Source organism: Aethalodelphis obliquidens, unplaced genomic scaffold (genome assembly GCF_003676395.1).
Source record: "Aethalodelphis obliquidens isolate GAN/ISIS:26980383/991018 unplaced genomic scaffold, ASM367639v1 scaffold16, whole genome shotgun sequence".
Taxonomy (NCBI): Eukaryota; Metazoa; Chordata; class Mammalia; order Artiodactyla; family Delphinidae; genus Aethalodelphis; species Aethalodelphis obliquidens.
In genome coordinates this window covers 12384810-12412025 of record NW_020837960.1, presented here as the reverse complement: position 1 = coordinate 12412025, position 27216 = coordinate 12384810, and the positions used below count along the sequence as shown (strand labels likewise).

General features: G+C 40.5%; 1 protein-coding gene across 3 annotated transcripts in view; it reads left to right on the top strand.

Annotated features, from left to right (window-relative positions):
- The window catches only part of TSC22D1 (TSC22 domain family member 1), a 135933-nt gene extending 109875 nt beyond the window's left edge, over window positions 1-26058 (top strand). The window contains exons 1-3 of one of the 3 annotated variants that reach the window (XM_027116219.1): window positions 22344-22366; window positions 23445-23496; window positions 24674-26057. In XM_027116219.1, coding sequence (XP_026972020.1) covers window positions 23494-23496; window positions 24674-24931 — 261 coding nt within the window. In that variant the 5' untranslated portion in view covers window positions 22344-22366; window positions 23445-23493 and the 3' untranslated portion in view covers window positions 24932-26057. Of the gene's footprint in view, window positions 1-22343; window positions 22367-22675; window positions 23039-23444; window positions 23497-24673 lie in introns of those variants that run through there. The other 2 variants (XM_027116218.1, XM_027116213.1) reach the window with 2 other exon arrangements.
- Window positions 26059-27216: the final 1158 nt, after the last annotated feature.

Sequence of the window (27216 nt, the reverse complement as noted above, 5' to 3'; positions counted from 1 at the left end):
CTGGATCCTGGCGCGTTGGGGGAGTGGGTACCACTTGGCTCTCACATGCGTGCCCCCTGCCTCCTCGTCTCCCAAGCAGTGGCCGGCATGGCTGGGTGGGTGGGTGGAAAGAGCAGAGGCAGTTACAGTGGCCCACTCCTCTGTGTGAGTGGCAGCTGCTTCCCTGTCTCCCTGTCTGGACTGCTGGCTTCTTCTGTGAGGCAGCCATTCACATGTGGGCTCTCGTAAAACACATCTGGCGGCTCTTTGGGGAACCCTTGGCATTGGAGATCTGACGTGATCTCCTCATTCCCCTGCTCCACAGTCAAATCACCTTCGTCCTCTTGCTTCTTGGTCTCCGCATCTAGTAGGCTGCTCTCCTGGGCAAAGTTCTTGCAAAACGACTCAAGCCTCGCTGCCTTTGTGGTGTCCCCTAGACCCACAGAAAACCCAGGTGTCTTTGCCAAGACGGATGGCTGCCCCGATGTTTGCGGCCGTCAGCTCCGCCATCCCTTTCCTGCATGCATTACTGTGTGCATTCTCATCCGGCCCCCGACGACTGTTTACTGTTACCTAACAACTTCCAAATCTTTCTCTCAAGCCAGATCTCTCCTAAGTTCCCAGACCACATTTCCCATAGCCTAGGGTGTCCTCTCACCATTATTTCCCGGATCCAGTTCCTCCCCATGACTTAAGCATCATCCTGGTTATTTCCCGGATCCAGTTCCTCCCCATGACTTAAGCATCATCCTGGTTAACGGCATTGCCTCCTCCCATTCATGTAACCCAGGAGCCTGGGGGTCCTCCAGCCCCCCTTAGCTCCCCGTAAGCCAGTCCTGTCTCCCAAATATCTTCTTTTTTTTTTTTTTTTAAAGATTGAGGAAGCAATTAGATTTAATTTTCTGAACAATAAAATATACAATCACTACTCACTGGTAGGCTCTTTTGCCTCAATTCAAATGCCCACTCATTTCAAGTAAAGCACTCACTTTAGGTAATGACCAGACAGAGGAAACGGAAAAATCTGGATTCTAAAAGTAGTCACAAAGAGCACGATAATATTCATGGTATAAAACTCCAGAAAACCAAAGAACTGTTGGAGGGGACTGTCACCATGTACAGCAATTATTCACTGCATATCTTTGCCCCAAGAACAGTATCTTTTACGAAGACATTTCAATTCTAATTTATACTAGTTTATACTAGTTCATATTTACATTGTAAAAGTTATTCCTGGATCAAATGTTTAAAAGAAAGATGTTAAAATTTGTAAGGTTCAAAGACTATCTACAAATAAGAAAATGACTCAGAAAAAAATTATAAAAATGGGCAAAATAAATCAACAGCAATCACACAGAAGAGAAAAGTAAACGGTCAACAGAAGTAAGCAAGTATGTTCAGCCTCATTACTAGTAAGATATCAGCAGATTAAAACATCGTGTGAATCCCTCCCCCTTTTCTCTGTGTCCCCGCCCCTTCTTGGTTCTGGTCCTCATTATTTCCTTCCTTTTACTCCAAATCCCATCTCCTTTAGACTTGTACACTGCGGTCAGGGTGGTCTCGCTAAGACACAAATCCCGTCACATCACCTGACTGCTTACAACTCTTTTATGGGGACCCCTGCTGCCTTCGGACCAAAGTCCAGTCTCCACCCCATGGCCTCTGAGGCCCCAGCCTGGGAGCAGCCTTTTTTTCCTTCTTCTGCTTCTCTTTACGCCCCACCACTGACCCTGACTTCCCTGCTCCATAGCCACGGTCAACCACTGATAGAGGCCGGGGGACGCGGCGTGATGCTCTGAGACCCAAGCTTTCCCTGCCCTGTCCCCGTTCATGGAGGGTCCTCATTCTCTTTGTACCTGTGGTCCAACCGGACACTTCCCCTTGCTTTTCAAGGCCCAGAGGGAGTCTTCTGCTCTCAGAAACATCCTCTGGCTTCTTTTTGCTAATCATCCTACCCACATGGTCCCAGGCATCGCACATCTTCCTCTCCCCACCCCCCAAGTGCCCCTGGGTCACGGAAAGCAGAGACTATGCCTTATACATCTTGATAATTTTAGGGCCAAGCCGAAAGTTCCTGGCCTTTTGTGGGTGCTCAGTGCTGAATAAGTATGAATAACGAATAAAGGCACACCTGAAGAGCTAACGTGTAGAAAATTTTTCTTCTAGTTCGTATCCTAGCTAAGATGTGTTGTAGTAACCATTTCCTTAACGGTGGTTGGCACTGAGTTCAGATACTAAGAAGTGACCCTAATGATCACTGCGGATTTATATTTCCCACTCCACTGGCCTTGGCAGCCCACGCAGTACTTTGTTATTTTCATTATGTTGTCTTCTCACTCTTCCTTGTGAGTGAAGGAGAATGTAGCAGCGTCAGAGTCACGTTCTGGCAGAGAGATGGGAAGGGCATCCCAGGTGATGTCCACAAAGAGTAAAGATCCGTGGGGACTGTGATGGGAAGCTGGACGGTCTGGGCGTGATGTGCTGACAAGGCCGCTTCCTCCTACTAGTCTTGGCCTCGGCCACAAGCCTTGGGGACACAGCCTGCCTGCCTTCTTTTTTATTTTATTTTATTTTTGGCCGTTCCAGGTGGCTTGCGGGATCTTAGTTCCCCAACCAGGGATCAAACCCGGGGTCCCAGCAGTGAGAACGCCGAGTCCTAACCACTGAACCGCCAGGGAATTCCCTGCCTGCCTTCTTTATGAGTGTACATTGTTCTCTGCGGTCCACTTGGGTTCCTTTTGATCCTTCTCACAGCTCTTGAGGGCTCTCCAAGGAACTACCAGGGCTTATGAAAAAGGTATTGGAAAATCAATCTTGGGCACGTTTGCAAAGTAACGTGCCTGTCAGCAGGCTGTGTCTGTGTGTCTGCGGCGGCCCCCATCACCCTGGGACCTCTTCCCAGTGGTTGGAAAGCACCTCCTCAGACTGTGGAACTCATTGGCACTGGGACTAGCCTGGGTGCCCGTCAGCCTCTCCAGTGCCATAATCTAACACTACTAAGTGGGTGATAATACTAAGCGGGTGAGGGCCGGCTCTCACCAAGAGTTCAACATCTCTACTCAGGACTATGCCTGGAAACTCTGCATCCAGGCTGCCGGGCCCATATGCCACCTGGGGCTCTGGCTTTGGTCTCCACACAGACTCCTGGCCAGTTTCTTCATCTGTAAAACGGGCAACTTTACGTGATTACCGAGGTTCCATTGAGATTGGCAGGAGGGATCTCCCCTTTACTCTTCTCGCACTAATATTCCTTAGTTTAGATCCCTGTATATGAATCTGGAATTCCTGGTCTAGAGGACAGCATATTGAATCAGAAGATGGTTCTCTGCCCCGTCCTACAGTGAATGAGATAAATGCTGTACAAAAGAACACGATGTCTTTGAGCTTCAATTTCTAAACCTACAGATGAAGGAAATTAGAACTAGATGATCTCTAAATTAGATGATCTCTGATGAGAACTAGATGATTTCAGCTCTAAAATTCTGAACAGACCAATTAAAGAAACCCTTGGGCCCCAGTAAAGTCACAGAGCCTGGACTCTGAGAGACCATAATATGGAAATGTGTCCCTTGATCAAAGCAGAAGGTAAACATGAAGTATCCCTAGCGCAGAGTTATCTTTTCCAATTTGTTAATGCTTACCTAAGTCTGTACTGCGTTAGAAATTCAGGAGCTGTGTAATCCTCTAGAATTTATCTTCGCCTTTGTAAATAAAACTGTACAGTTGACCTTCGTCTTATTGTTTGAGGATCACCAAGGACCAACTCTAATGGCCCTAAGTGGTTCTGTGTGCAGAGAATAATGGTTAATCTAGTTCCCACTGGCTCTTCTTTCTCTGTCGGTTATCATTGTTGTTATCTTATGGAATTCAACGTGAAAAAATAGCTTAAAGTAACTCGTTACTTTTCAAAAGCGAAAGAAGAGTTTGAGGCATCTGTCTTGCGTAGCTGTGCAAAAGTGAAATAGAAATAGTATTCATTTCTGATAGACTTTCACGAGGTTCTTGAAATAGCAAATCATAATCAGGACGACTTGTCACTTCTTCAGATGTTTCATGTAGGCTATCATTTGGTTTCAAAATCTATGATGCCCTTTTGCCCATGGCTTCTGATTTTCATAATCTACCATGATTTAGCAAAAGCGGTGATTTATGAAGAAACTTGGCCTTGGGGAGCTTATTTTCACGAAGATATAAAGGAAAAGGGAAAATGTTAACCCTTTGAATCCTGTTTACTCTTTTAGAATAGGGGCATTCTTTTGGAATTATAGTTATGTTACATAAAGCAGAGAAACAGAGGCATGTGCAGACAAGTATGGAAGAACCAGAGATTGTTTCTAGAATTGTAAAATAATTTAAAAGTAATAGTAAATGTTTAGAGAGAAAATCTACAGAAAGATATAGGAAAAATATATTTATAGAGAGCCTTATATGCTATATATATGTGTGTGTGTGTAAATAAATAAAAGGTTATATTTAAATTTGCTAGTATTTTGTTAGGATTTTTGAAATTCTCACCGTGAGCAAGTAATTTGTTAAGTCTTTTAATCCTCATGTGGGATTTAGGGAACCTGTAGTATCAATATACCTCAGTTAGTTCTCCTGCAGGTTAATTACCAACAAATTCGGCAGCTTTAAGACAAAGCAAAATTATAGTTTAAAATTCAAACTTGGGCTTCCCTGGTGGCACAGTGGTTGAGAGTCCGCCTGCCGACGCAGGGGACACGGGTTCGTGCCCCGGTCCGGGAAGATCCCACATGCTGCGGAGCGGCTGGGCCCGTGAGCCATGGCCGCTGAGCCTGCGCATCTGGAGCCTGTGCTCCGCAACGGGAGAGGCTACAATAATGAGAGGCCCGCGTATCGAAAAAAAAAAAAAATCAAACTCAATAATACATTTCAAATGATTATAGAGCAGTTAATTAGTCTAAAGTAGACATTTTTAGGTCTTATCAATTAAAGTATTCAAGTCCTTAGATTATAACTAACTTCTTTTTTTCTTTTTATTTATTTATTTATGTTTTCATTTACTTATTTATTTACGTATTTATTTTTGGCTGCGTTGGGTCCTCGCTGCTGCGCGCGGGCCCTCTCCAGTTGAGGCGAGCGGGGGCCACTCCTCGCTGCAGTGCATGGCTTTCTCGCTGCGGCGGCCTCTCTCGTCGCGGAGCACGGGCTCCAGGCGCGTGGGCTTCAGCAGTTGTGGCACACAGGCTTCAGTGGTTGTGGCTCGCGGGCTCTAGAGCACAGGCTCAGTAGCTGTGGCGCCCGGGCTTAGTTGTTACACGGTATGTGGGATCCTCCTGGATCAGGGATGGAAGCCGTGTTCCCTGTATCGGCAGGCGGACCCTTAGACACTGCGCCACCAGGGAGGTCCCTATAACTTTTTTAGTAGCTTATTTTTCCTCTTTGCTTTTACTTTAAAATACTTTTAATCAAAATAATACATGTATAGGTATCTAAAGTAGTAAATTCATAGAAACAGAAAGTAGAATGATGACTACTGGGGCTAGAGGTGGGGAAGGGGTACGGGGAATTGTTTGATAGGTATGGTTTCAGATTTGCAAGATGAAAAAGTTCTAGAGATCTGTTTCACAACAAGGTGCATATACTTAACACTGCTGAACTGTACGCTTAAAATGGTTAAATTGATAAATTTTAGGTTATATGTGTTTTACCACAATAGAAAATACATGTGCCTTTATAAAGATCAAGTAGAATTAATAGAAAAAAATATTAGCAGTTCCTTTTTTTTTTTTCATCCTCTCACCTGCTACCTAGAGGCAGCCACGTTTTTTCTTTCATTTTTTTAAAGTGTAACTCAGTGAAGTTTCTCTGTTCAGTATACAGTTCTTCAGGTTTTGACAAACAAACAGTGGTTGTACCACCACCACAATCAAGAAATGAAACAGTTCCATCGCCTACAAAAACTTCTCCTCCCTTGCCCCAAGGCTCTGGCAACTTCTGACCTGCTTTTCGTGCCTATAGATTTACCTTTTCTAGAATGTCACTGTAAATGGAATCATCGTTTGCAGCCTAAGTCTGGCGTCTTTCATTTAACCATAATATATCTGAGATTCATTCATGTTCTTAGGTTTATCAGTAGTTCATTTCTTTTTATAGCTGAAAAAGAAATGGTATAGGTGTGCCACGGTTTGTTAATCCATTCTCCAGCTGAAGGACATTGGGGTTGTTTCCAGTTTTGAGTGATTATGATAAAGCCACAAACATTTATGTACATATTTCTGTGAGAACATAAATTTCATTTCACTTAGGTTATTGACTTAGACTGGGATTATTGGGTTTTATGGAGAGTCAAACTTTATAAGCAGCTGCTAAACTGTTGTGCAGAGTGGTTGTACCATTTTGCATTCCCACCATCAGTATATGAGCATTCCAACTGTTCTGCAATCTTGTCAACAGTTGACATTTTTAGGTTTCATCTTTAAATGAAAGATTTTAGCCCCTCTAGTAGATGTGTTGCTGTATCTCATTATGGTTTTAGTTTGCACTTCTGAAATGATTAATGATGTTTACCATTTTTCCATGTGCTATTTACCAAGCATGTATCTTCTTTGGTAAAGTGTCTGTTGCCCATTTTTTAAAAAATTGGGTTGTTTGTGTTCTTGCTATTGAGTTTTAAGAGTTCTTTATATATTCTCGATATAGGTCCTTTATCAGATGTGTGACTTGCAGTATTTAATTACAGTCTATAGTTTGTGTTTTCATTCTTGTAACAGTGTCTTTCAAACAACAGAAATTCTTCATTTTGATAAAGTCCAGTTTATTGATATTTTTTTTTCTCTTTTATGGTTGGTGCTTTTCATGTCACATTCAAGGAGTCTTTGCCTAACCCAAGGTCTGAAGGAATTATGGTTTTGGATTTTGCATATAAGTCTGATCCATTTTAAGTCAATATTTCATTTGGTGGGAGGAATGGATCAAATTGGGTTTTGTTTTCTATATTCTGTCTAGCTGTTTCAAGACTATTTGTTGAAAAGATTATCTTTCTGCACTGAATCACTTTTACATCTTTGTTAAATCAATTTGCCATATATGCGTGGGACTGTTTCTTACCTCTCTATTCTGTTCCGTTGCCCTACACATCTGTCCCTTTACCAATACCACACTATCTTGATGAGAGTTACTTTACAGAAAGTCTTGAGTGGGAGCCCTTCAGCTCTATTCTTCTAAAATTGTTTTGCTTATTCCACTTCTTTTACTTTTATGTACACATTTTAGAATCACTTTGTCATTTTTTAATAAGAAGTCTTGCTGGAATTTTGATTGGGATTACGTTGAATCTTTACATTAGTTGGGGGAGGGGGAATTGACATATTAACAATATTGAGTCTTTCAATTGAACACAGCGTATCTCACCATTTATTTGGTTCTCTTGGATTTCTTTCTTCAGTGTTTTATAGTTTTCAACATACAGATTTCATACATATTTTGTTAAATTTATATCTATTTCATGTATTTTTATGAGATAAATGGAACTTTAAAAAAATGTCAGCTTCTGGACTTCCCTGGTGGCGCAGTGGTTAAGAATCCACCTGCCAATGCAAGGGACATAGGTTCTATCCCTGGTCCGGGAAGATCCCACATGCCATGGAGCAGCTAAGCCTGTGCGCCACAGCTACTGAGCTTGCGCTCTAGAGCCTGTGAGCCACAACTGCTGAGCCAGAGTGCCACAACTACTGAAGCCAGCGCGCCTAGAGCCTGTGCTCCACAACAAGAGAAGCCACCGCAATGAGAAGCCCACACACCTCAACGAAGAGTAGCCCCCACTAGCTGCAACTAGAGAAAGCCCGTGCACGGCAACGAAGACCCAACGCGGCCAAAAATAAATAAATAAATAAATTTTTATGATGTCAGCTTTTAATTGTTCATGCCAATACGTAGGAATATAATTGATTTTTCTGATTGAACTTATATCCTGTGACCTTGATAAACATTCTTATTGTTAGTTCCTGTAGTTTTTTTTTGTGCATTCTTTGGGATTTTCTGTGTAGGCAATCACATTATCTGTTAATAGGATAGTTTTATTTTTTTCTTTCTACTCTGGATGCCCTTTCTTTTGTCCCTTCCTTCCTTTCTTCTTCTTTTTTTTTTTTTTTTTCCTTATTGCCTGCCTATTACTATTACCTCCAGTATATTGAACAGTATTGCTGAGAGTGGACATTCTTGCCTTTTTTCCAATCTTAGGGGGAAAACATTCATTCTTTTGCCATTAAGTGTGATGTCAGCTGAATAGTTTTTGTATATGCCCTTTATCAGGTTGAAGAACTTCGATTCCTGTTTTGCTGAGAGTTTTTATCATGAATGGACATTGTATTTTGTCAGATTGCTTTTTCTGCAACTATTGAGATGACCCTGTACTTTTTCTTCTTTAGTCTGTTGATATAGTGAATCACATTGACTTTTGAATGTTTACCTTGCATTCTCAGGATAAATGCCATTTGGTCCTGATGTATTTATTACTCTTACTATATATAGTTGGATTCAAGTTGCCAAAAATTTTTAAAGAACTTTTGCGTCTCTGTTCATTAGGGCTATTGGTCTGTAATTTTTTTTCCCTTTTTTTAAAATAATGTCTGCCTGATTTTAGTATTAGGGTCATGCTGGCCTTGTAGAATGAGGTGGGAAGTGTTTTCTCTTCAATTTTCTCGAACAGAGTTTGTGTAGAATCGGAATAGTTTCTTCCTTAAATATTTAGTAGGATTCACCAGTGAAACCATCTGGGCCTGAGCTTTTTGGGGTAGGAAGATTTAAATTACAAATTAATTTAAAAAATGGACTATTTTAGTTACCTATTTCTCCTTGAGTGAGTTTTGGTAGTTTGTGTTTTTCTAGGAATTTGTCCATTACATCTAAGTTGTTATATTTACTGAAATAAATTTGATATGCCATGTTTTCTTTTCACTCAGTTCAAAATACTTCCCAATTTCCCTTTTATTTGACCCCCGTGGGTTATTTAGGTATGTGTTATTTCCAAGTATTTGGAGATTTTCCAGATAATTTTCTGTAATTGATTTTCTGTAATTGATTTCTAATTTAATTCCATTGTGCTTATAGAACATGCTTTGTATGATTTGAACCCTTTTAAATTTATTGAGACTTCTTTTGTGGCTCAGAATACGGCCTATCATGGTAAAAATGCCATGTGTCCTTGAAATGAATGTGTATTCTGCTGTTATTGGATGGAATGTTCTACAAAAAACAGTTAGGTCAAGTGGTTGACAGAGTTATTCCAGTATTCAGTACCCTTACTTATTTTCTGCTTACTGTCTTTCAATTACTGAGGGAGGATCGTTGAAAACTCTAACTTTAATTTTGGATTTTTCTATTTCTCCTTATAATTCTATCGGTTTGTTGCTTCATATAATTTGAAGCTCTGTTATCAGGGTATAAACATTTAGGATTTTTATGACCTCATGATGAATTGACCCTTTTATTCATTATGAAATGATTTTAGCTCTGCAGTCCACTTTCTCTGAATCATATAGCCACTTCAGTGTTCTTTTGATTATTTGAACATAGAGGATCTTCTTCCATCCTCTTATTTTACCTAATTATGCCTTTATATTTCTTTTTTAAAAATAAATTTATTTATTTATTTGTTTGTTTATTTTTGGCTCTGTTGGGTCTTTGTTGCTGCGCCCGGGCTTTCGCTGGTTGCGGAGAGCAGGGGCTACTCTATGTTGCGGTGCGCAGGCTTCTCATTGCGGTGGCTTCTCTTGTTGTGGAGCACAGGCTCTAGGCGTGCGGGCTTCAGTAGTTGTGGCACGTGGGCTCTAGAGCACAGGCTCAGTAGTTGTGGCGTGCGGGCTTAGTTGCTCCGCGGCATGTGGGATCTTCCTGGACCAGGGCTGGAACCCGTGTCCCCCTGCATTGGCAGGCGGATTCTTAACCACTGCACCACCAGGGAAGTCCTAAAGTATTATTTCTTAAAGTCAGCAATGGTTGTGTCTTGGGTTTTTTTCTTATCTGATCTGACAATCTGTACCTTTTAATTAAGGTGCTTAATTGAGAACATTTACATTTAATGTGATTATTGCTATAGTTGGTTTGAATGACTGTCTTACTATTCACTTTTTATTTTGTTCTTTATTCCTCTTTTCTTCCGTTCTACTTCTTTTAGATTGTATTTTTTCTAATGATTCCATTTTATCTTCTTTATTGGCTTATTAGCTGTAACTCTTTGTATTGTTATTTCAGTTACTACCTTAGAGTCTGTAGCATACATTTTTAACTTACCGCATCTACTTGCAAGTAATACAAGAACCTACAGCACTATCCTTCCCTTCTCCCGTCCTGGCCTGTGTTGTTTTTTGTCATACATTTTACTTCTACATATGATATATCCCCTCTTCACTCATATATTGTTATTATTTTTGCTTTAAATAGGCATTTATCTTTTAAAAGAGATTTAAATAGTTAAGGGAAATATCTTTTGTATTTAACTACATAGTTACCATTTCTGATGCTCTTCATTCTTTTGTGTACACCTCAACTTCCATCTGGTATCATTTTCCTTCTGCCTGAAAGACTGACTTCACAATTTCTTATAGTGCAGGTCTGCCAGTGATTGAATCCTTGTAGCTTTCGTGTGTCTGAAAAAGAATTTCATCTTCATTTTTGACAGATATTTTCACTGGGCATAGACTTATAGGTAGACAGGCTTTTCAAAATTTCCTTTCAGCACTTGAAAGATATTGCTGCACCGTCTTCTGTCAACCAGAAGTCTGCTCCCAATCTTATCTTTGTTTCTCTGTGTATGATCTAGTTCTTTTCTCTGGGCTGCTTTTAAGATGATCTCTTTATCACTGGTTGTAAGCCATTTGATTATGATACACCTTGCTGCAATTTTCTTCACAGTTCTCTTGCTTGAAGTTTGTTTAGCTTCTTGGATCTGTGAATTTATTGTTTTTAAATAAAATTTGGAGAAAATTGCCGGTATCACTTCAAATATTCTTTCCCTCCCTTTCCCTCTTCTCTTCTTTAGGGACTTCACTAAAGATTTACTTGGTTGTTTGAAATTGCTTCAGAGTTTAATGATACTTTCTTCTTTTTTTGTTTTGTTCCTTTTTTCAGCTTTTTTTCCTCTCTGTTTTGTTTTGCGTAGTTTCTATTGCTGATATATCACTAATATTTCTCCTGCCCTGTCTAATCTGCTGTTAATCGCCTGCAGTATATCTTTCTTCTCAAATTGTATTTTTAATCCTCATAAATCTAATTTGGGTTTTCTCTATACCTTTCATACCTCTATTTAATATGCTGCTGTTTACCTCTACTTTCTTGAACAAATAAAGTATGGTAATAATAATTATTTGAGTGTCTTTGTCTACAAATTATATCATCTTTGTCATATCTGGGTCATTTTGATTGATTGATTTTCCTCATTATGAGTCATAGTTCCCTGTTTATTTGTATGCCTGGTACTTTTCATTGGATGCCAGACATTGTGAATTATTGGTTGCTAGCTACATTTTATTTAATATCCTCGAGGCTTGTTTTGGGAAAAAAATAAGTTACTTGGAAACAGTTTGATCTTTTCAAGGCTTCCTTTCAAACTGCTTTACACAAGACCAAAACACCATTCAGTCTACAACTAACTTTTCCTCATGACTTTCCTCCTTGAATATCTGGTGCCCTGCGTTTACAAGGTTTTTGTTTTTTTTTTTTTAACCCAGGCTGGTGGTAAGACCAACTATTCCCAGCCCTGTTGTGTGATTTCCAAAAATTGTTCTTCCTGCTTCTTTCGGGTGGCTCTTTCCCCAGCCTTGGGTAGTCTCCTCATGTGTGCTGCTAAGTACTCCACGGAAGCCTGGGAGGAGAGGAGCACGGTCCCTGCAGGTCCCACCCTCTCTCTTTTTTTATCTTTTTTCAAACAGAAAGTCACAAAAATTATAATGATTCTCATCAGTTCACTCAGTCCCATGTAATTAATTTTTTTTTCATCTTGATCTTTTGTTAGCACTTTTATGAATTCATCAGTTTTCCATTAGAGTTCTGAAAATGTTTATTCATTCAGTTCAGCAGTGTAGTCAGTTACCAGAAACCTGTACTTGTCAGAGTCGTTTCCATGAATTCCTTGAAGATGAAACCCTTTTATAGGAACATTTTTGCAAAAGCATCAGAGTACACCCAGTACTGCCTGTAAATGATGAAAGACTTAAAAATGACCACGGTTAAAGATTGATGAAAGTTCATAATAATGCAGTTGACTAGGAAATGTAGTTATTTCTGAGATATACATTTTAAAATAATAACTAGAATTATGACTTATAACATTATATCAGAACATATAAGATTTTTAGGAATTTCATGTAATGTCTGAAACATTTATATTAACATATTTCCATACAAAGAACCCAAAGAAAGTTTAGTATTAGTTATTTTGTTTTAATTTTTGCATTTTATTTATTTTTTTATACAGCAGGTTCTTATTAGTCATCCATTTTGTACACATCAGTGTATACATGTCAATCCCAATCACCCAGTTTATCACACCACCATCCCCACCCCTGCCTGTGGCTTTCCCCCCTTGGTGTCCATACGTTTGTTCTCTACATCTGTGTCTCAACTTCTGCCCTGCAAACCAGTTCATCTGTACCATTTTTCTAGTTTCCACATACATGCTTAATATACGATATTTGTTTTTCTCTTTCTGACTTACTTCACTCTGTAGGAGAGTCTCTAGATCCATCCACGTCTCAACAAATGACGCAATTTCGTTCCTTTTTATGGCTGAGTAATATTCCATTGTATATATATACCACATTTTCTTTATCCATTCGTCTGTCGATGGGCATTTAGGTTGCTTCCATGACCTGGCTATTGTAAATAGTGCTGCAATGAACATTGGGGTGCGTGTGTCTTTTTGAATTATGGTTTTCTCTGGGTATATGCCCAGTAGTGGGACTTCTGGGTCATATGGTAATTCTATTTTTAGTTTTTTAAGGAACCTCCATACTGTTCTCCATAGTGGCTGTATCAATTTACACTCCCACCAAGAGTGCAAGAGGGTTCCCTTTTCTCCACACCCTCTCCAGCATTTGTTGTTTGTAGATTTTCTGATGATGCCCATTCTAACTGGTGTGAGGTGATACCTCATTGTAGTTTTGATTTGCATTTCTCTAATAATTAGTGATGTTGAGCAGCTTTTCATGTGCTTCTTGGCCATCTGTATGGCTCCTTTGGAGAAATGTCTATTTAGGTCTTCTGCCCATTTTTGGATTGGGTTGTTTGTTTCTCTAATATTGAGCTGCATGAGCTGTTTATATATTTTGGAGATTAATCCTTTGTCCGTTGATTCATTTGCAAATATTTTCCCCCATTCTGAGGGTTGTCTTTTGGTCTTGTTTATGGTTTCCTTTGCTGTGCAAAAGCTTTGAAGTTTCATTAGGTCCCATTTGTTTATTTTTGTTTTCATTTCCATTACTCTAGGAGGTGGGTCAAAAAAGATCTTGCTGTGATTTATATCAAAGAGTATTCTTACTGTGTTTTCCTCTAAGAGTTTTATAGTGTCCGGTCTTACATTTAGGTCTCTAATCCATTTGGGGTTTATTTTTGTGTATGGTGTTAGGGAGTGTTCTAATTTCATTCTTTTACATGGAGCTGTCCAGTTTTCCCAGCACCACGTATTGAAAAGACTGTCTTTTCTCCATTGTATATGCTTGCCTCCTTTGGCATAGATTAGTTGACCATAGGTGCGTGGGTTTATCTCTGGGCTTTCTATCTTTTTCCGTTGATCTATGTGTCTGTTTTTGTGCCAGTACCATATTGTCTTGATTACTGTAGCTTTGTAGTATACTCTAAAGTCCCGGAGCCTGATTCCTCCAGCTCCATTTTTCTTTCTCAAGACTACGTTGGCTATTTGGGGTCTTTTGTGTTTCCATAAACATTGTGAAATTTTTTGTTCTAGTTCTGTGAAAAATGCCAATGGTGATTTGATAGGGATTGCATTGAATCTGTAGATTTCTTTGGGTAGTATAGTCATTTTCACAATGTTGATTCTTCCAATCCAAGAATATGGTATATCTCTCCATCTGTTGGTATCATCTTTAATTTCTTTCATCAGTGTCTTATAGTTTTCTGCATACAGGTCTTTTGTCTCCCTGGGTAGGTTTATTCCTAGGTATTTTATTCTTTTTGTTGCAGTAGTAAATGGGAGTGTTTCCTTAATTTCTTTTTCAGATTTTTCATCATTAGTGTATAGGAATGCCAGAGATTTCTGTGCATTAATTTTGTATCCTGAAACTTAACTAAATTCATTGATTAGCTCTAGTAGTTTTCTGGTGGCATTTTAAGGATTCTCTATGTATAGTATCATGTCATCTGCAAACAGTGACAGCTTTACTTCTTCTTTTCCAATTTGTATTCCTTTATTTCTTTTTCTTCTCTGATTGCGGTGGCTAGGACTTCCAAAACTATGTTGAATAATAGTGGTGAGAGTGGACATCCTTGTCTTGTTCCTGATCTTAGAGGAAATGCTTTCAGTTTTTCATCATTGAGAACGATGTTTGTTGTGGGTTTGTCGTATATGGCCTTTATTATGTTGAGGGAGGTTCCCTCTATGCCCACTTTCTGGAGAGTTTTTATCATAAATGGATGTTGAATTTTGTCAGAAGCTTTTTCTGCATCTATTGAGATGATCATATGGTTTTTCTTCTTCAATTTGTTAATATGGTGTATCACATTGATTGATTTGTATATATTGAAGAATCCTTGCATCCCTGGGATAAATCCCCCTTGATGATGGTGTATGATCCTTTTAATGTGTTGTTGGATTCTGTTCGCTAGTATTCTGTTGAGGATTTTTGCATCTATATTCATCAGTGATATTGGTCTGTAATTTTCTTCTTTTGGAGTATCTTTGTCTGGTTTTGGTATCAGGGTGATGGTGGCCTAATAGAGTGAGTTTGGGAGTGTTCCTTCCTCTGCAATTGTTTGGAAGAGTTTCAGAAGCATGGGTGTTAGCTCTTCTCTAAATGTTTGATAGAATTCACCTGTGAAGCCATCTGGTCCTGGACTTTTGTTTGTTGGAAGATTTTTTATCACAGTTTCAATTTCATTACTTGTGATTGGTCTGTTCATATTTTCTATTTCTTCCTGGTTCAGTCTTGGAAGGTTATACCTTTCTAAGAATTTGTCCATTTCTTCCAGGTTGTCCATTTTATTGGCATAGAGTTGCTTCTAGTAGTCTCTTATGATGCTTTGTATTACTGCAGTGTCTGTTGTAATTTCTCCTTTTTCATTTCTAATTTTATTGATTTGAGTCCTCTCCCTCTTTTTCTTGATGAGTCTGGCTAATGGTTTATCAATTTTGCTTATCTTCTCAAAGAACCAGCTTTTAGTTTTATTGATCTTTGCTATTGTTTTCTTTGTTTCTATTTCATTTATTTCTGCTCTGATCTTTATGATTTCTTTCCTTCTGCTAACTTTGGGTTTTGTTTGCTCTTCTTTCTCTAGTTACTTTAGCTGTAAGGTTAGATTGTTTATTTGAGATTTTTCTTGTTTCTTGAGGTAGGCTTGTATAGCTATAAACTTCCTTCTTAGAACTGCTTTTGCTGCCTCCTATAGGTTTTGGATCATCGTGTTTTCATTGTCATTTCTTTCTAGGTATTTTTTTATTTCCTCTCTGATTTCTTCAGTGATCTCTTGGTTATTTAGTAACATATTGTTTAGCCTCCATGTTTTTTTGTGTTTTACGTTTTCTTCACTGTAATTCAGTTCTAATCTCATAGCGTTGTGGTCAGAAAAGATAGTTGATATTATTTCAATTTTCTTAAATTTACTGAGGCTTGATTTGTGACCCAAGATGTGATCTATCCTGGAGAATGTTCTGTGCACACTTGAGAAGAAAGTGTCATCTGCTGTTTTTGGATGGAATGTCCTGTAAATATCAGTTAAATCTATCTGGTCTATTGTGTCATTTAAAGCTTCTGTTGCCTTATTTATTTTCATTTTGGATGATCTGTCCATTGGTGTAAGTGAGGTGTTAAAGTCCCTCACTATTATTGTGTTACTGTCGATTTTCTCTTTTATAGCTGTTAGCAGTTGCCTTATGTATTATGGTGCTCCTATGTAGGGTGCATATATATTTATAATCGTTATATCTTCTTCTTGGATTGAACCATTGATCATTATGTAGTGTCCTTCCTTGTCTCTTGTAACATTCTTTATTTTAAAGTCTATTTTATCCAATATGCGTATTGCTACTCCAGCTTTCTTTTGATTTCCATTTGCATGGAATATCTTTTTCCATACCCTCACTTTCAGTCTGTATGTGTCCCTAGGTCTGAAGTGGGTCTCTTGTAGACAGCATATATGTGGGTCTTGTTTTTGTATCCATTCAGCAAGCCTGTTTCTTTTAGTTGGAGCGTTTAATCCATTCACATTTAAGGTAATTACCGATATGTATGTTCCTATGACCATTTTCTTAATTGTTTTGGGTTTGTTTTTGTAGGTCCTTTTCTTCTCTTGTGTTTCCCACTTAGAGAATTTCCTTTAGCATTTGTTGTAGAGCTGGTTTGGTGGTGCTGAATTCTCTTAGCTTTTGCTTGTCTGTAAAGCTTTTGATTTCTGTGTCGAATCTGAATGAGATCCTTCTTGGGTAGAGTAATCTTGGTTGTAGGTTCTTCCCTTTCATCACTTTAAGTATATCATGTCACTCCCTTCTGGCTTGTAGAGTTTCTGCTGAGAAATCAGCTGTTAACCTTATAGGAGTTCCCTTGTATATTGTTGTTTTTCCCTTGCTGCTTTCAATAATGTTTCTTTGTCTTTAATTTTTGGCAATTTGATTACTATGTGTCTCGGCGTGTTTCTCCTTGGGTTTATCCTGTATGGGACTTGCTGCGCTTCCTGGACTTGGGTGGCTATTTCCTTTCCCAGGTTTGGGAAGTTTTCAACTCTAATCTCTTCAGATATTTTCTCTGGTCCTTTCTCTTTCTCTTCTCCTTCTGCGACCCCTATAATGCAAATGTTGTTGCGTTTAATGTTGTCCCAGAGGTCTCTTAGGCTGTCTTCATTTCTTTTCATTCTTTTTTCTTTATTCTGTTCCACAGCAGTGAATTCCACCATGCTGTCATCCAGGTCACTTATCCGTTCTTGTGCCTCAGTTATTCTGCTATTGATTCCTTCTAGTATAGTTTTCATTTCAGTTATTGTATTGTTCATCTCTGTTTGTTTGTTCTTTAATTCTTCTAGATCTTTGTTAAACATTTCTTGCATCTTCTGGATCTTTGCCTCCATTCTTTTTCCGAGGTCCTGGATCATCTTCACTATCATTATTCTGAATTCTTTTTCTGGAAGGTTGCCTATCTCCACTTCATTTAGTTGTTTTTCTGGAGTTTTATCTTGTCCTTCATCTGGTACATAGCCCTCTGCCTTTTCATCTTGTCTGTCTTTCTGTGAATGTGATTTTTGGTCCACAGGCTGCAGGATTGTAGTTCTTCTTGCTTCTGCTGTCTGCCCTCTCCATCCTCTCTCTTTTACTTTAAAAAATTGTACATACCTAAAGATAGAGTGAATAGAAAAAAATATATTAGCAGTTTCCTTTTTTCCCGTCTCCCAGTCTATTCCTGAGGCAGCCACTTTTAATTTTTTTGCTTTCTCATATTTACCCACAGATGTCCATGTCATATTGATATAGTTATTCTTGCTTTTTCAATTGTAGATATTTTATAATCAAGCCGTGGTAGATAAGGATTTAACATTTATTTATTTATTTTGCGGTACGCGGGCCTCTCACTGTTGTGGCCTCTCCCGTTGCGGAGCACAGGCTCCGGACGCACAGGCTCAGCAGCCATGGCTCACGGGCCCAGACGCTCCGGGGCATGTGGGATCTTCCCGGACCAGGGCACGAACCCGTGTCCCCTGCATCGGCAGGCGGGCTCTCAACCACTGCACCACCAGGGAAGCCCAGGATTTAGCATTTTTAAACCATTCTTACCACAGTTTTTTTCTTCCCTCCACACATTTCTTCTTCCAACCAGCTTCCCAATAAAGTTAATTTGACTTTTTAAAGTTAAATAAGTAAAAAGTGTTAAGAACGAATATAGTCATGTAAATTTTATTTATGAGCGTAACTTTTTCTTTCTTTCTTTTTTTGTTTTCTGTAAAACTGTCTTTGAACTTATTTAGTTGCTCCATTAGATCTGTCCCATACCTGGCTGTACCACCCCCCTGCCCCTGCAAATGCTCAAATGTATTAGATCCTGTCTCTGATTATTCCCACCAAAGTGCTGCCTCCCAAAGGTTCCCACTTCCCACATGGTTACATACCTGTTGGTGCTAAGGCTTGCTTATTAGCACCTGTCATCCCCAGATTTCCTTCCCCCATCATCCTGCTTTTTTTTTTTTTTTGGCTGTGCTGCACAGCATGCGGGATCTTACTTCCACAACCTGGGATCGAACCTGTGCCCCGTGCAGTGGAAGCACGGAATCCTAACGACTAGACCACCAGGGAATTCCCCCCATCATCCTGTTAATTCCCTTCCTTCTCTCCAGCATTTGAGTCCCTGGTTCATGTTTCCCTTCTTCTTCTTTTTTTTTTTTCTTTTGGAATATACAATATTTCTTATATTTTTTAAATTTTATTTTATTGTGGTAAGAAGACTTAACCTGAGACCCACCCTCTAAAAGTTTAACAAATACCAACACAGTATTGTTGACTTCAGGTTCAAGATTGTACAGCAGATCTCTAGAACTTATTCATCTTGCTGTAAACCCTTTTTCCTTGATTTGCTCCTCCATACTGGTGTCTGAAATGTCTGAAAATGTTCTTAGGCTACATTTACACGTAAGTGATTTGGCCAAGTGAAAAACCTTTCTCTCCTAGAATTTTATAGACATTTTCTCCATTGTTTCCTGGCAGCCAGCAGATTCTGATACTAGTACCTGTGTTTGTACCTTGTTTTTTTCTGTTTGGACGCTCTTAGGATCTTCTCTGTCCTGAGTGATCTTTAGTCTTGTGATGATGTGCTTTGGGGTAGGGCTGTCTTCACTGATTGTGGTAGCCGTCTGGTCATCTGATTTAATCTGGAGACTTGTGCCCTTCTGTTCTGGAAAAATTCTTAAATTATTTCTTTGATAATTTTCTTCCCTCTGTTCTCTATTTTTGGAGTTCATGCTATTTTGATGTCGGACCTCCTAGATTGATCCTTTTAAGTCTCTTGTATCTCACAATTCCATCTCTTTTCTGTTCTACTTTTGGGAAGATTTTCTGAACTTTATCTTCCACCTTTTCTTTGGAAATGAAGGAAATTTAAAATATGGTTGAATTTTTCTGTTTGGATTTCTTTGGCATTCTTTCTTGTTCCAACAGTGTGTGGGACCCAAACGCTAAAACATTATTTGTTGCTTATCTGCAACTCAGCTTTAACTGGGAGTCCTGAAGTTTCATTTGCTAATAACCCTGGTAACCCTAATCCCAGCGCCTAGTAAGAGTAAACCAGGAAAGGGGGTCCCTAGGCAGCAGTGATTTGGTCAGGCTCGCAGTGTTTAGCCTCTTCCCTGGCAGTCACTTTAGATTTGCAAGGAGTTTGGACAGAGGGAGAAACAGGTTATCCTATTTGAGTGGTGGATCCCCAACTGTACCTATATTGGCCAAGACAGATCAAGTTTGGAAGAAAAGCAGATGTTACTGAACCAGCATACATGCTACCAATATGCAGAAGTGATTGAATTGGAGTCCAGGTAAAAAGGCTCTTAGGCAAAACAGAACAGAATAGAACAACAAAATCCACCTCAAAGAACCACCCTGATCTCAAATGTCCAGGCTTTTTCCTGTACTCCGGATTCCCCAGCAGAGTGAGACCTCCTGATCTCTGCCCAGTGCCTGAAGGTGACCAGTATTATCCATGCCTTTAGGGGTCTCTCCTAGAGGCATGGGAGTATTTATCCTGTCCTATCAGCTGGTCTTGGTTAAGCTCAGGGCACTAGACTCACAGATGTTCTATTTTGGAAATGGAAGAAACTTTTGTAATGGCTAGAAAGTAATTTTAGCTATTTGGGCCTCAGACGTTTCTGACCCATGGGTTTTCCTCTATAGAGATTTCCTCCGATTTCTTTACCTTCTTTTTGAAATTATGTCTTTTCAGTTTTCATATAAAAATCCATCTTAAAGGAATCTAGCCCATTTATGTGAAAGATAGGAAGAGAAATAGATTTCTAATCATATTTTTGCTTGTATATCTTTTAGCCCAGCAAATTCTCCAGAAATAGATTACAAACATTCAAGGATATATGTACAAGGATGTTCCCTGCAAGTGTATCTAAAATAGCAAAGTATTGATGATGACCATAACGTCCTGCTGTGGAGATACGGTGTAAACAGACTGTGGTTCAGATACTGGCTTCTATAGCTTAATACTTGGATGATCAGTTGAAATGAATGAAATGAAAACATAGCCAACTTGTATCTTTGTTTTCAAGAATCTGGAGCACAGGAAAAAGCCTGGACATTTGAGATTGGGGTGGTTCTTTGCTATTGATTTTATTTTTCTATTCTGCTCTGTTTTGCCTAAGAGCCTTTTTACCTGGATTCCAGTTCAATCACTTCTGCATATTGGTAGCACGTATGCTAATTCAGCAACATGTGCTTTTCTTCCAATAAATAAAATCCAGTTAATTTAGTAATCTTCTTAAACTTCAGTGGGAATTTAAAATTCATTTCTTTATATGACCTTAGAGTTTTGTTTTTGTAAGCTCTTAATTGCAGCTTAAGCGATGCTTTAATTTTTCCTGTGCAGTTGGCATTCCGTTTAAACATATAAACGACTTAATCACATAGACAGTTTTAGTGATCACTGTAACTTTCAAAATATAGAAACTACCGTGTAGTAAGTAATAATTGTGCCTAGCATTCATAGACATGGAGACCACGTGTCTGCTTCCCAAATTATGATTTTTGAGGTTCCATTTACTCTGTTTCCTTTTACTAAAAATGGGTGCCTTTCCAAAATTTGTATCATGAGATAATATATATTTAATTTTTGTAAATTATAAATATGCCAACACATATTTGAATATCACTTGTTATTCAAAAGCAAAGCCTTAAAATTTGGAGAACGATACGAACCTTACAGTAGAAAAAGGATGATACTGCCTTGGTTTTTTTAACCCAACAGAGAATTGCCCTTTCATTAGCTACCACATTCACCAGATTTGGTTCCTAATGACTTCAGACAATTTCCAAAGCCAAATGCACTCTGCCAACATTGGGTCACCTTCAAAGAATGTCTAAGAGGCTCCACTGGCAACTAAAATTTCCTAAATTAAAGGATGCTGCTTGAGGGAGAATGCTTGGTTGAGAGAAAAGACTCCATGTGTGTGTGTTTGTATATGTGTGTAAATCGAATATGTACATATACATGTTCTATGGTCAGATTTTATGTTGGAATTATTTGTGATGATACAACTTGTTTATGGATTAGTCGTTAGTATTTGTAGTTTTTTTTGTTTTCTGTTTTTATAGGATTATACCAGTAGAGGGCAGTATTGTAGAGGTTTAAATGTACCTTCTTAAATGTATTGAATGGCAAAGTGTTTATAACCTGTAATAATCAAGTGAATTTAAGGCCTTAGACTTATAGTATATTAAACTGCAACCTCAATTGATACATCCTTGCAAATATTTTAAATTAATAGAAGAAATTATGTAACGGGTTAAGCTATTTTACACCCAGATCTCTTAATTTTAGTTTAGAGAAGGGAATTATTGGGTCAGTGTGGCCGTCAGGGTGACATATATACCTACAGTATTTCAGTTCCTCTGATGTAAGAAGGCTCAAAGGATTGAGGCTTACAGGAATTGCACTTAACATCCAAAAACTTGCCTTACGGACTTAGTGAAAATAGATCCATGTGAGTAGGATTCAACCTGTGGATTGATTTTTTTTTTTTTTTTCCTAGCTATAAATGGAAGAAGGAGGTGCAATTTTAAGGTTTATGGCTCTAGGGACATTTTGAGATCCACCTGATTACATTTGGTGGCTTCCTTTTGGCTTCAATTTGTATATGCCTAGCAAAGAATATGTACTGTTTTTTGTTTCTACACGTAATCGATAAATTCATGGAAAGGTAGTCTCTCAAAAAGGAAATGTGATTTTTTTTCCTCTAAAATTCACTGGCTAAGGGAAAAAAAAGTATTATTACAGTATGGTGTTATCCTTATAAATAAAACTGCCTAGAAAATCCTCCAGTTACTGCTGCCTGTAAGAACGAGATAATTGAAATCGAGACACTCGGGCTCCTGCAAGTCTTTAGTGGTGGGACTGGGCATGCTCAGTAGCTCAGACGGGTCTGGTTGCAAATAAGCAGCTTTCGCCGTTCGGCAGCCACGGGAACAGGCAGCTCCAGAGACGGGGGTCTGGCTCCCTTAAACGTAAGCACGTGCGGGTTCCCAATCGCATTTTTCGGAGCCCCTCGGCGTTTTCTGCCGGAGCACTGCTCCATCTTTCCTTGATCACGTAGGCTTTGGCGGCCCGCACCCCGGCCCCTTAGACTGCGGCCTGGGCCAGCCCACCCGAGGAGCGGATCGCCGGGCTGGGGGCGGGGTGGGGGTGGTGAGGAAGGCGGGGAAGAGAGGAGGAGGGCGGGGAAGGGAGAAGGGGGCGGTTCCAGCGGCGTGCTGGCCAATTGGCGCGGCTCTTCCCTGCATATATTTTGCACGGAGACTGGGAGTCCTAGTCTAGAGCCTGGTGGAGCCCGGCCGCCGACGTGGGAGCCTTCTCCGCACGGTAGTGGGATCTACATCTTCCCGGAATCGCCAAGCCCCAGAAGCTGGGTTTCTTTCAATTAGGGCTGCTGTTTTCTACTTCTCCCTGAGCTACATAAAGCTAGAAGATTTTTATCTAGCTCAAACAAGGCTGCTCGTATTCCCTCTTTTTTTTTTTTTTTTTTCCTGCGAGGGTGTTTTTGGCTGCAATTGCATGAAATCCCAATGGTGTAGACCAGTGGCGATGGATCTAGGAGTTTACCAACTGAGACATTTTTCTATTTCTTTCTTGTCATCCTTGCTCGGGACTGAAAACGCCTCTGTGAGACTTGACAATAGGTAAATGTCGGCTGGGATAGTTTTTTAAAAATTTACTCGTGAGATACTTGTAATAATGCAGGTGAAAGATAGCCTGGCGAATTCCTTTGTCCATTGCTGAGAGGCTACGGTGACATGGATGTTGCTTTTTGAAATGTGCAGAATAGCCTTCTCTTTGCAGGTCTGGCCAGAGAACAGGCTTTTGCCTCATTATGTAATTTAGCCTTTGTGGCTTCACTAAAATTGGGAAATGTCTGGATATTCATTAGTAAAAGAGTGGCTGGTGTGTTCTGGAGGGTGATATATTACATAGCATTAAAGAATATTGAAAAAATGATGCTAGTAACATCACGGAATTGGGAAATCCTTTTTGTCTTGGATGTTTAAGATAGATTCCATTGATCGATTTTTTTTTTTTCCTTTTCAGCTCTTCTGGTGCAAGTGTGGTAGCTATTGACAACAAAATCGAGCAAGCTATGGTATGTACTGATTAAAAATCGTTTGTACTAAACGTGGGCACAGTACAAAAAGCGAGGTGTCTTGGGATGGAACAAGCGCATCCACAGTTAAACTGATGATTGCTCTCCATACATCTAGAAATGCCGGCACTGTCTCCATTCTGCTAGCGTGAAGCCACATACCACAGCTGCTAAGGAGAGAGAAAGGGGCCCTGAGGGTATTCGATGTTCTTTCCGGGACCGATTTCACACAGCCGTCGGGATTTTGGCGGAGGTCCCCCTTTTTGCTGGGGAATTGCTAGGAAAGCGCTGGCCCGGCGTGTCCTCAGGTCGTGGGCTCATCTCTAGTGATGTGGCTTTACTAGGAATCCTAAGGTTTACCGGGGAGCCGGGAGGGGGGAGGGCCACAGAAGTGGGGATCTCCGGAAGGGGCCTCCTACACCGGGTCCAAACGGATCCCCAGTGATGGAGGCTACTGCACAATGAAAAAGAACCGGAGAAAAGTTTCGCCTTCTCAGCCTGCGCCTGGTTTTCTCCTATTTTTTATTTCCGCCTTGGCCGTTCTTTGTTATTGGAGCAGCGCCTGTGGCTCTTCTCACGGGATTCTCTGCCCACTGTTGCTAGGCAAACTCCGAACCTTTAATTCGGAGCTATAAATAACTCGAGCGCCCATTGGTTGCAACGGCTGCCCAGGTTTCTGTGATGTCAGCTTAATCACGAAAGAGGGGGGGATGGGGGGAGGGAGGAAAATGCGGCAACACGCTCTGTAGGAACTGGCTGCAGCCGGTGCTGAGGGAGGCGGTCTGGCGGGCGGAGGGAGGGACTTGGGGGCGGGGACGCGGCTACCGTTGCTCCGGGGCTGGACATCCCTGGGCCGGGCTTTTGCACGGAGCCCCAGAGCCCCAGTGCATTTTGCCATCTCGAATAGGAAACTTGAGCGTAGGCATTCCTGGCCAATGGCTGCAAGGAAAGCAAAGGCTTTAAAAAGGCTTGATGACTTAGACGTTAAAGTGAAGTATTGTACAGTTGTGGTTGTATTCCGTAGATCTCCCCTAGGGCCTGTTAAATGAGCTCTAAAGGCTGGATATGTAAATGGTTAGGGAGAGCCCCGCAAAATGATGCTTTAGAAATTCAGAGTCCGGGGAACAGTAGAGAGAAAGTTAAACCTTTTTTTCCCTCTTCTCTCTCTCCCTTTCAGGATCTGGTGAAAAGCCATTTGATGTATGCCGTTAGAGAGGAAGTGGAGGTCCTCAAAGAGCAAATCAAAGAACTAATAGAGAAAAATTCCCAGCTGGAGCAGGAGAACAATCTGCTGAAGACACTGGCCAGTCCCGAGCAGCTTGCCCAGTTCCAGGCTCAGCTGCAGACTGGCTCCCCCGCTGCCAGCACACAGCCACAGGGGACCACACAGCCCCCAGCCCAGGCAGCGTCCCAGGGCTCAGGACCAACCGCGTAGCCTCCTGTGCCGCCGCGGAACTGGCTGCTGCTGTCTGAACTGAACCGACCGGAGAAGATGGACTGGGGGGCGTCCGCGTCCACCGTCACCCATTTCATTGTTCGCTGCAAAAGAGACGTGAGACTGACATATGCCATTATCTCTTTTTTCCAGTGTTAAACACCCATATGCTTTCGGCTTGAAGAAATTTCTTAAGTTGGGTGAATTAAAGGTTAATGAGAGAATTAGCATGGATATACTGGGACCTCATGCAGCTTGGCAGATCCGTGAGAAACGGTTTCATTCATGCTGAGGAGCTGTGTGCCTTTCCATTCCTCCCCTGCTCCCCACCCCCACTTACAAGAGTTCTTCCTGCTTGCACGTGGTGTGCTCCATGGGGTTCCGAAGCAGTGCAGCACCACTGGACTTGCCTCTCTCTCCTCCCCTCCCCCCAGGAACTGGAAGGGGAGGTGAAAGTCAAGAGTGAAGCTTAGTCTCACCTCAGATGAGGAGAAACGTAGTTCATTGTACAGATGACGACTGTCACCAACACTCATAAAAACCAATAGTACTGTGCCTCTTTCCAAAACAGTGGATGACACAAAACCATTAGCGTGACTGAACGGTGACAGGCAGCTGAGATCTAGGCTATCTTACCCTGAAGGTTGTTTTGCTTATTGTATATTTGTGTATGTAGTGTAACTTTTGTACAATAGAGGACTGTACTATTTAGGTTGTACAGATTGCAATTTAGATGTTTCATTGGCTGTCTGAAGAGGTGTGGGTTGTCTTTTATATAGAGATCTACGTAAAAAAATAATACATGAAGAAAAACACACCTACCTAAAGAGATTTTAAGAATTTGGCACAGTTGGTCACTTTGTGTAATCTGAAATCTTCCAGCTGCTGAATATCTTGAAGTCAGTCCCGGTTCACCGAAGTCTTTCGATTGAGCTGGTTGAATACTTTGAAATATGATCAGTTCTAGCTAATGAGATGGATTTCCCAGTAGGGGTTTCTGCATATTACCTGTATAGTAGTTACCTGCATATGTTTCTGTGCATGTTCTCTACACAGTTGTAAGCTGTCACTGTATTTAACTGTTGCACTTGTCAACTTTCAATAAAGCATATAAAATGTTGATAAACCAGTGTTTCCATGTTATAGTGTTAACGTAATCGCAGTCATTTCCACAACTATTTCCAGATAAAGTTAAAACAATTCGACTCGTAAAATCCTGAAGGGGGATGAAAGGGTTGGGCAAAGTAGTGGTGCTAGTGGTTTGACTGGAGGAGTAAAACGAATCAGACGTTGCGTTCTGTCAGGCAGTAAGGGAAGAGACATAACGAAAGAGGCAAGAGCTTAGCTCTTCAGACTAGTTGTGTGACCCAGTCAAGTGGCTTCCCCCACTCAGGGCTAATGTGGGGTATTGTTGAAAGAGAGACTCTCTGAGTTCCTCTGTGGCTTTAGAATTCTAGGAGCCCGTGGAAGTTTTAATCTCTCAATGTTTACCAGCTTAGGGGAATGAACCTTACTCTGTGTATAATTCCAGCAAGCAGCTCTAGGATCAGAAGATGGGAGTTAGAGAAGCTGATTTCCACTTTAAGAACTCTGTCACCCTCCCTAAGTTGGGGTGTCTTTCCTAGTGTGGATTGAGTTCCCAGCTCCTGGGAATTTCCAAGCAAAAGATAGGATAATTCTAGAGGTTTCCTCTTCTGGGTTTGAGGAAGGAAGGACCAGATAAGGGAGTCCCTCCCAGTTGATTCCTTAAGACTATAAAATAGGTCAAGATTCAAAACATGAAGGAATCCTAAAGCAAATTGGCCCCTGAGAAGTGAGCCTGAGGGGTCCCACTCTGCTGCAGGAGCCCTGCCAGTGAGCAGGTGAACGGTAGATTTTCAGCTCTGCAATCTGCCACTCCACCCCGTGGGAGTCAGGTATTCCCCAGCTCTAAGGCTTACGGAAGCCCTTGCAGGACAGGACTCAACTCTTCTGAGTCCTTCTCTAATGTAGAACTGCTGAGAGATTGATGGGTGGATGGAGGGAACATCAGAGCTCCCCGAAAAGAACTGGACTGGGTGCATGTGTTACGAAGCTCAAAGTAACTGGTGGGGCGACCCATCTCCTGCTGAAGCAGTAAACTGCCGACTGCCTTGGGAGGTGGCGGTTGCCATGAAGATGGTTTGGGGAATTTGGAGAAGATTTAAAACAATCTTTGTCGTATTTGTTTGAAGGTTATATAACTTTGACTTAAATAAAGAGATAATTAATATAGTAATTCCATTTCCTTTAAGAAAAAAAACTAC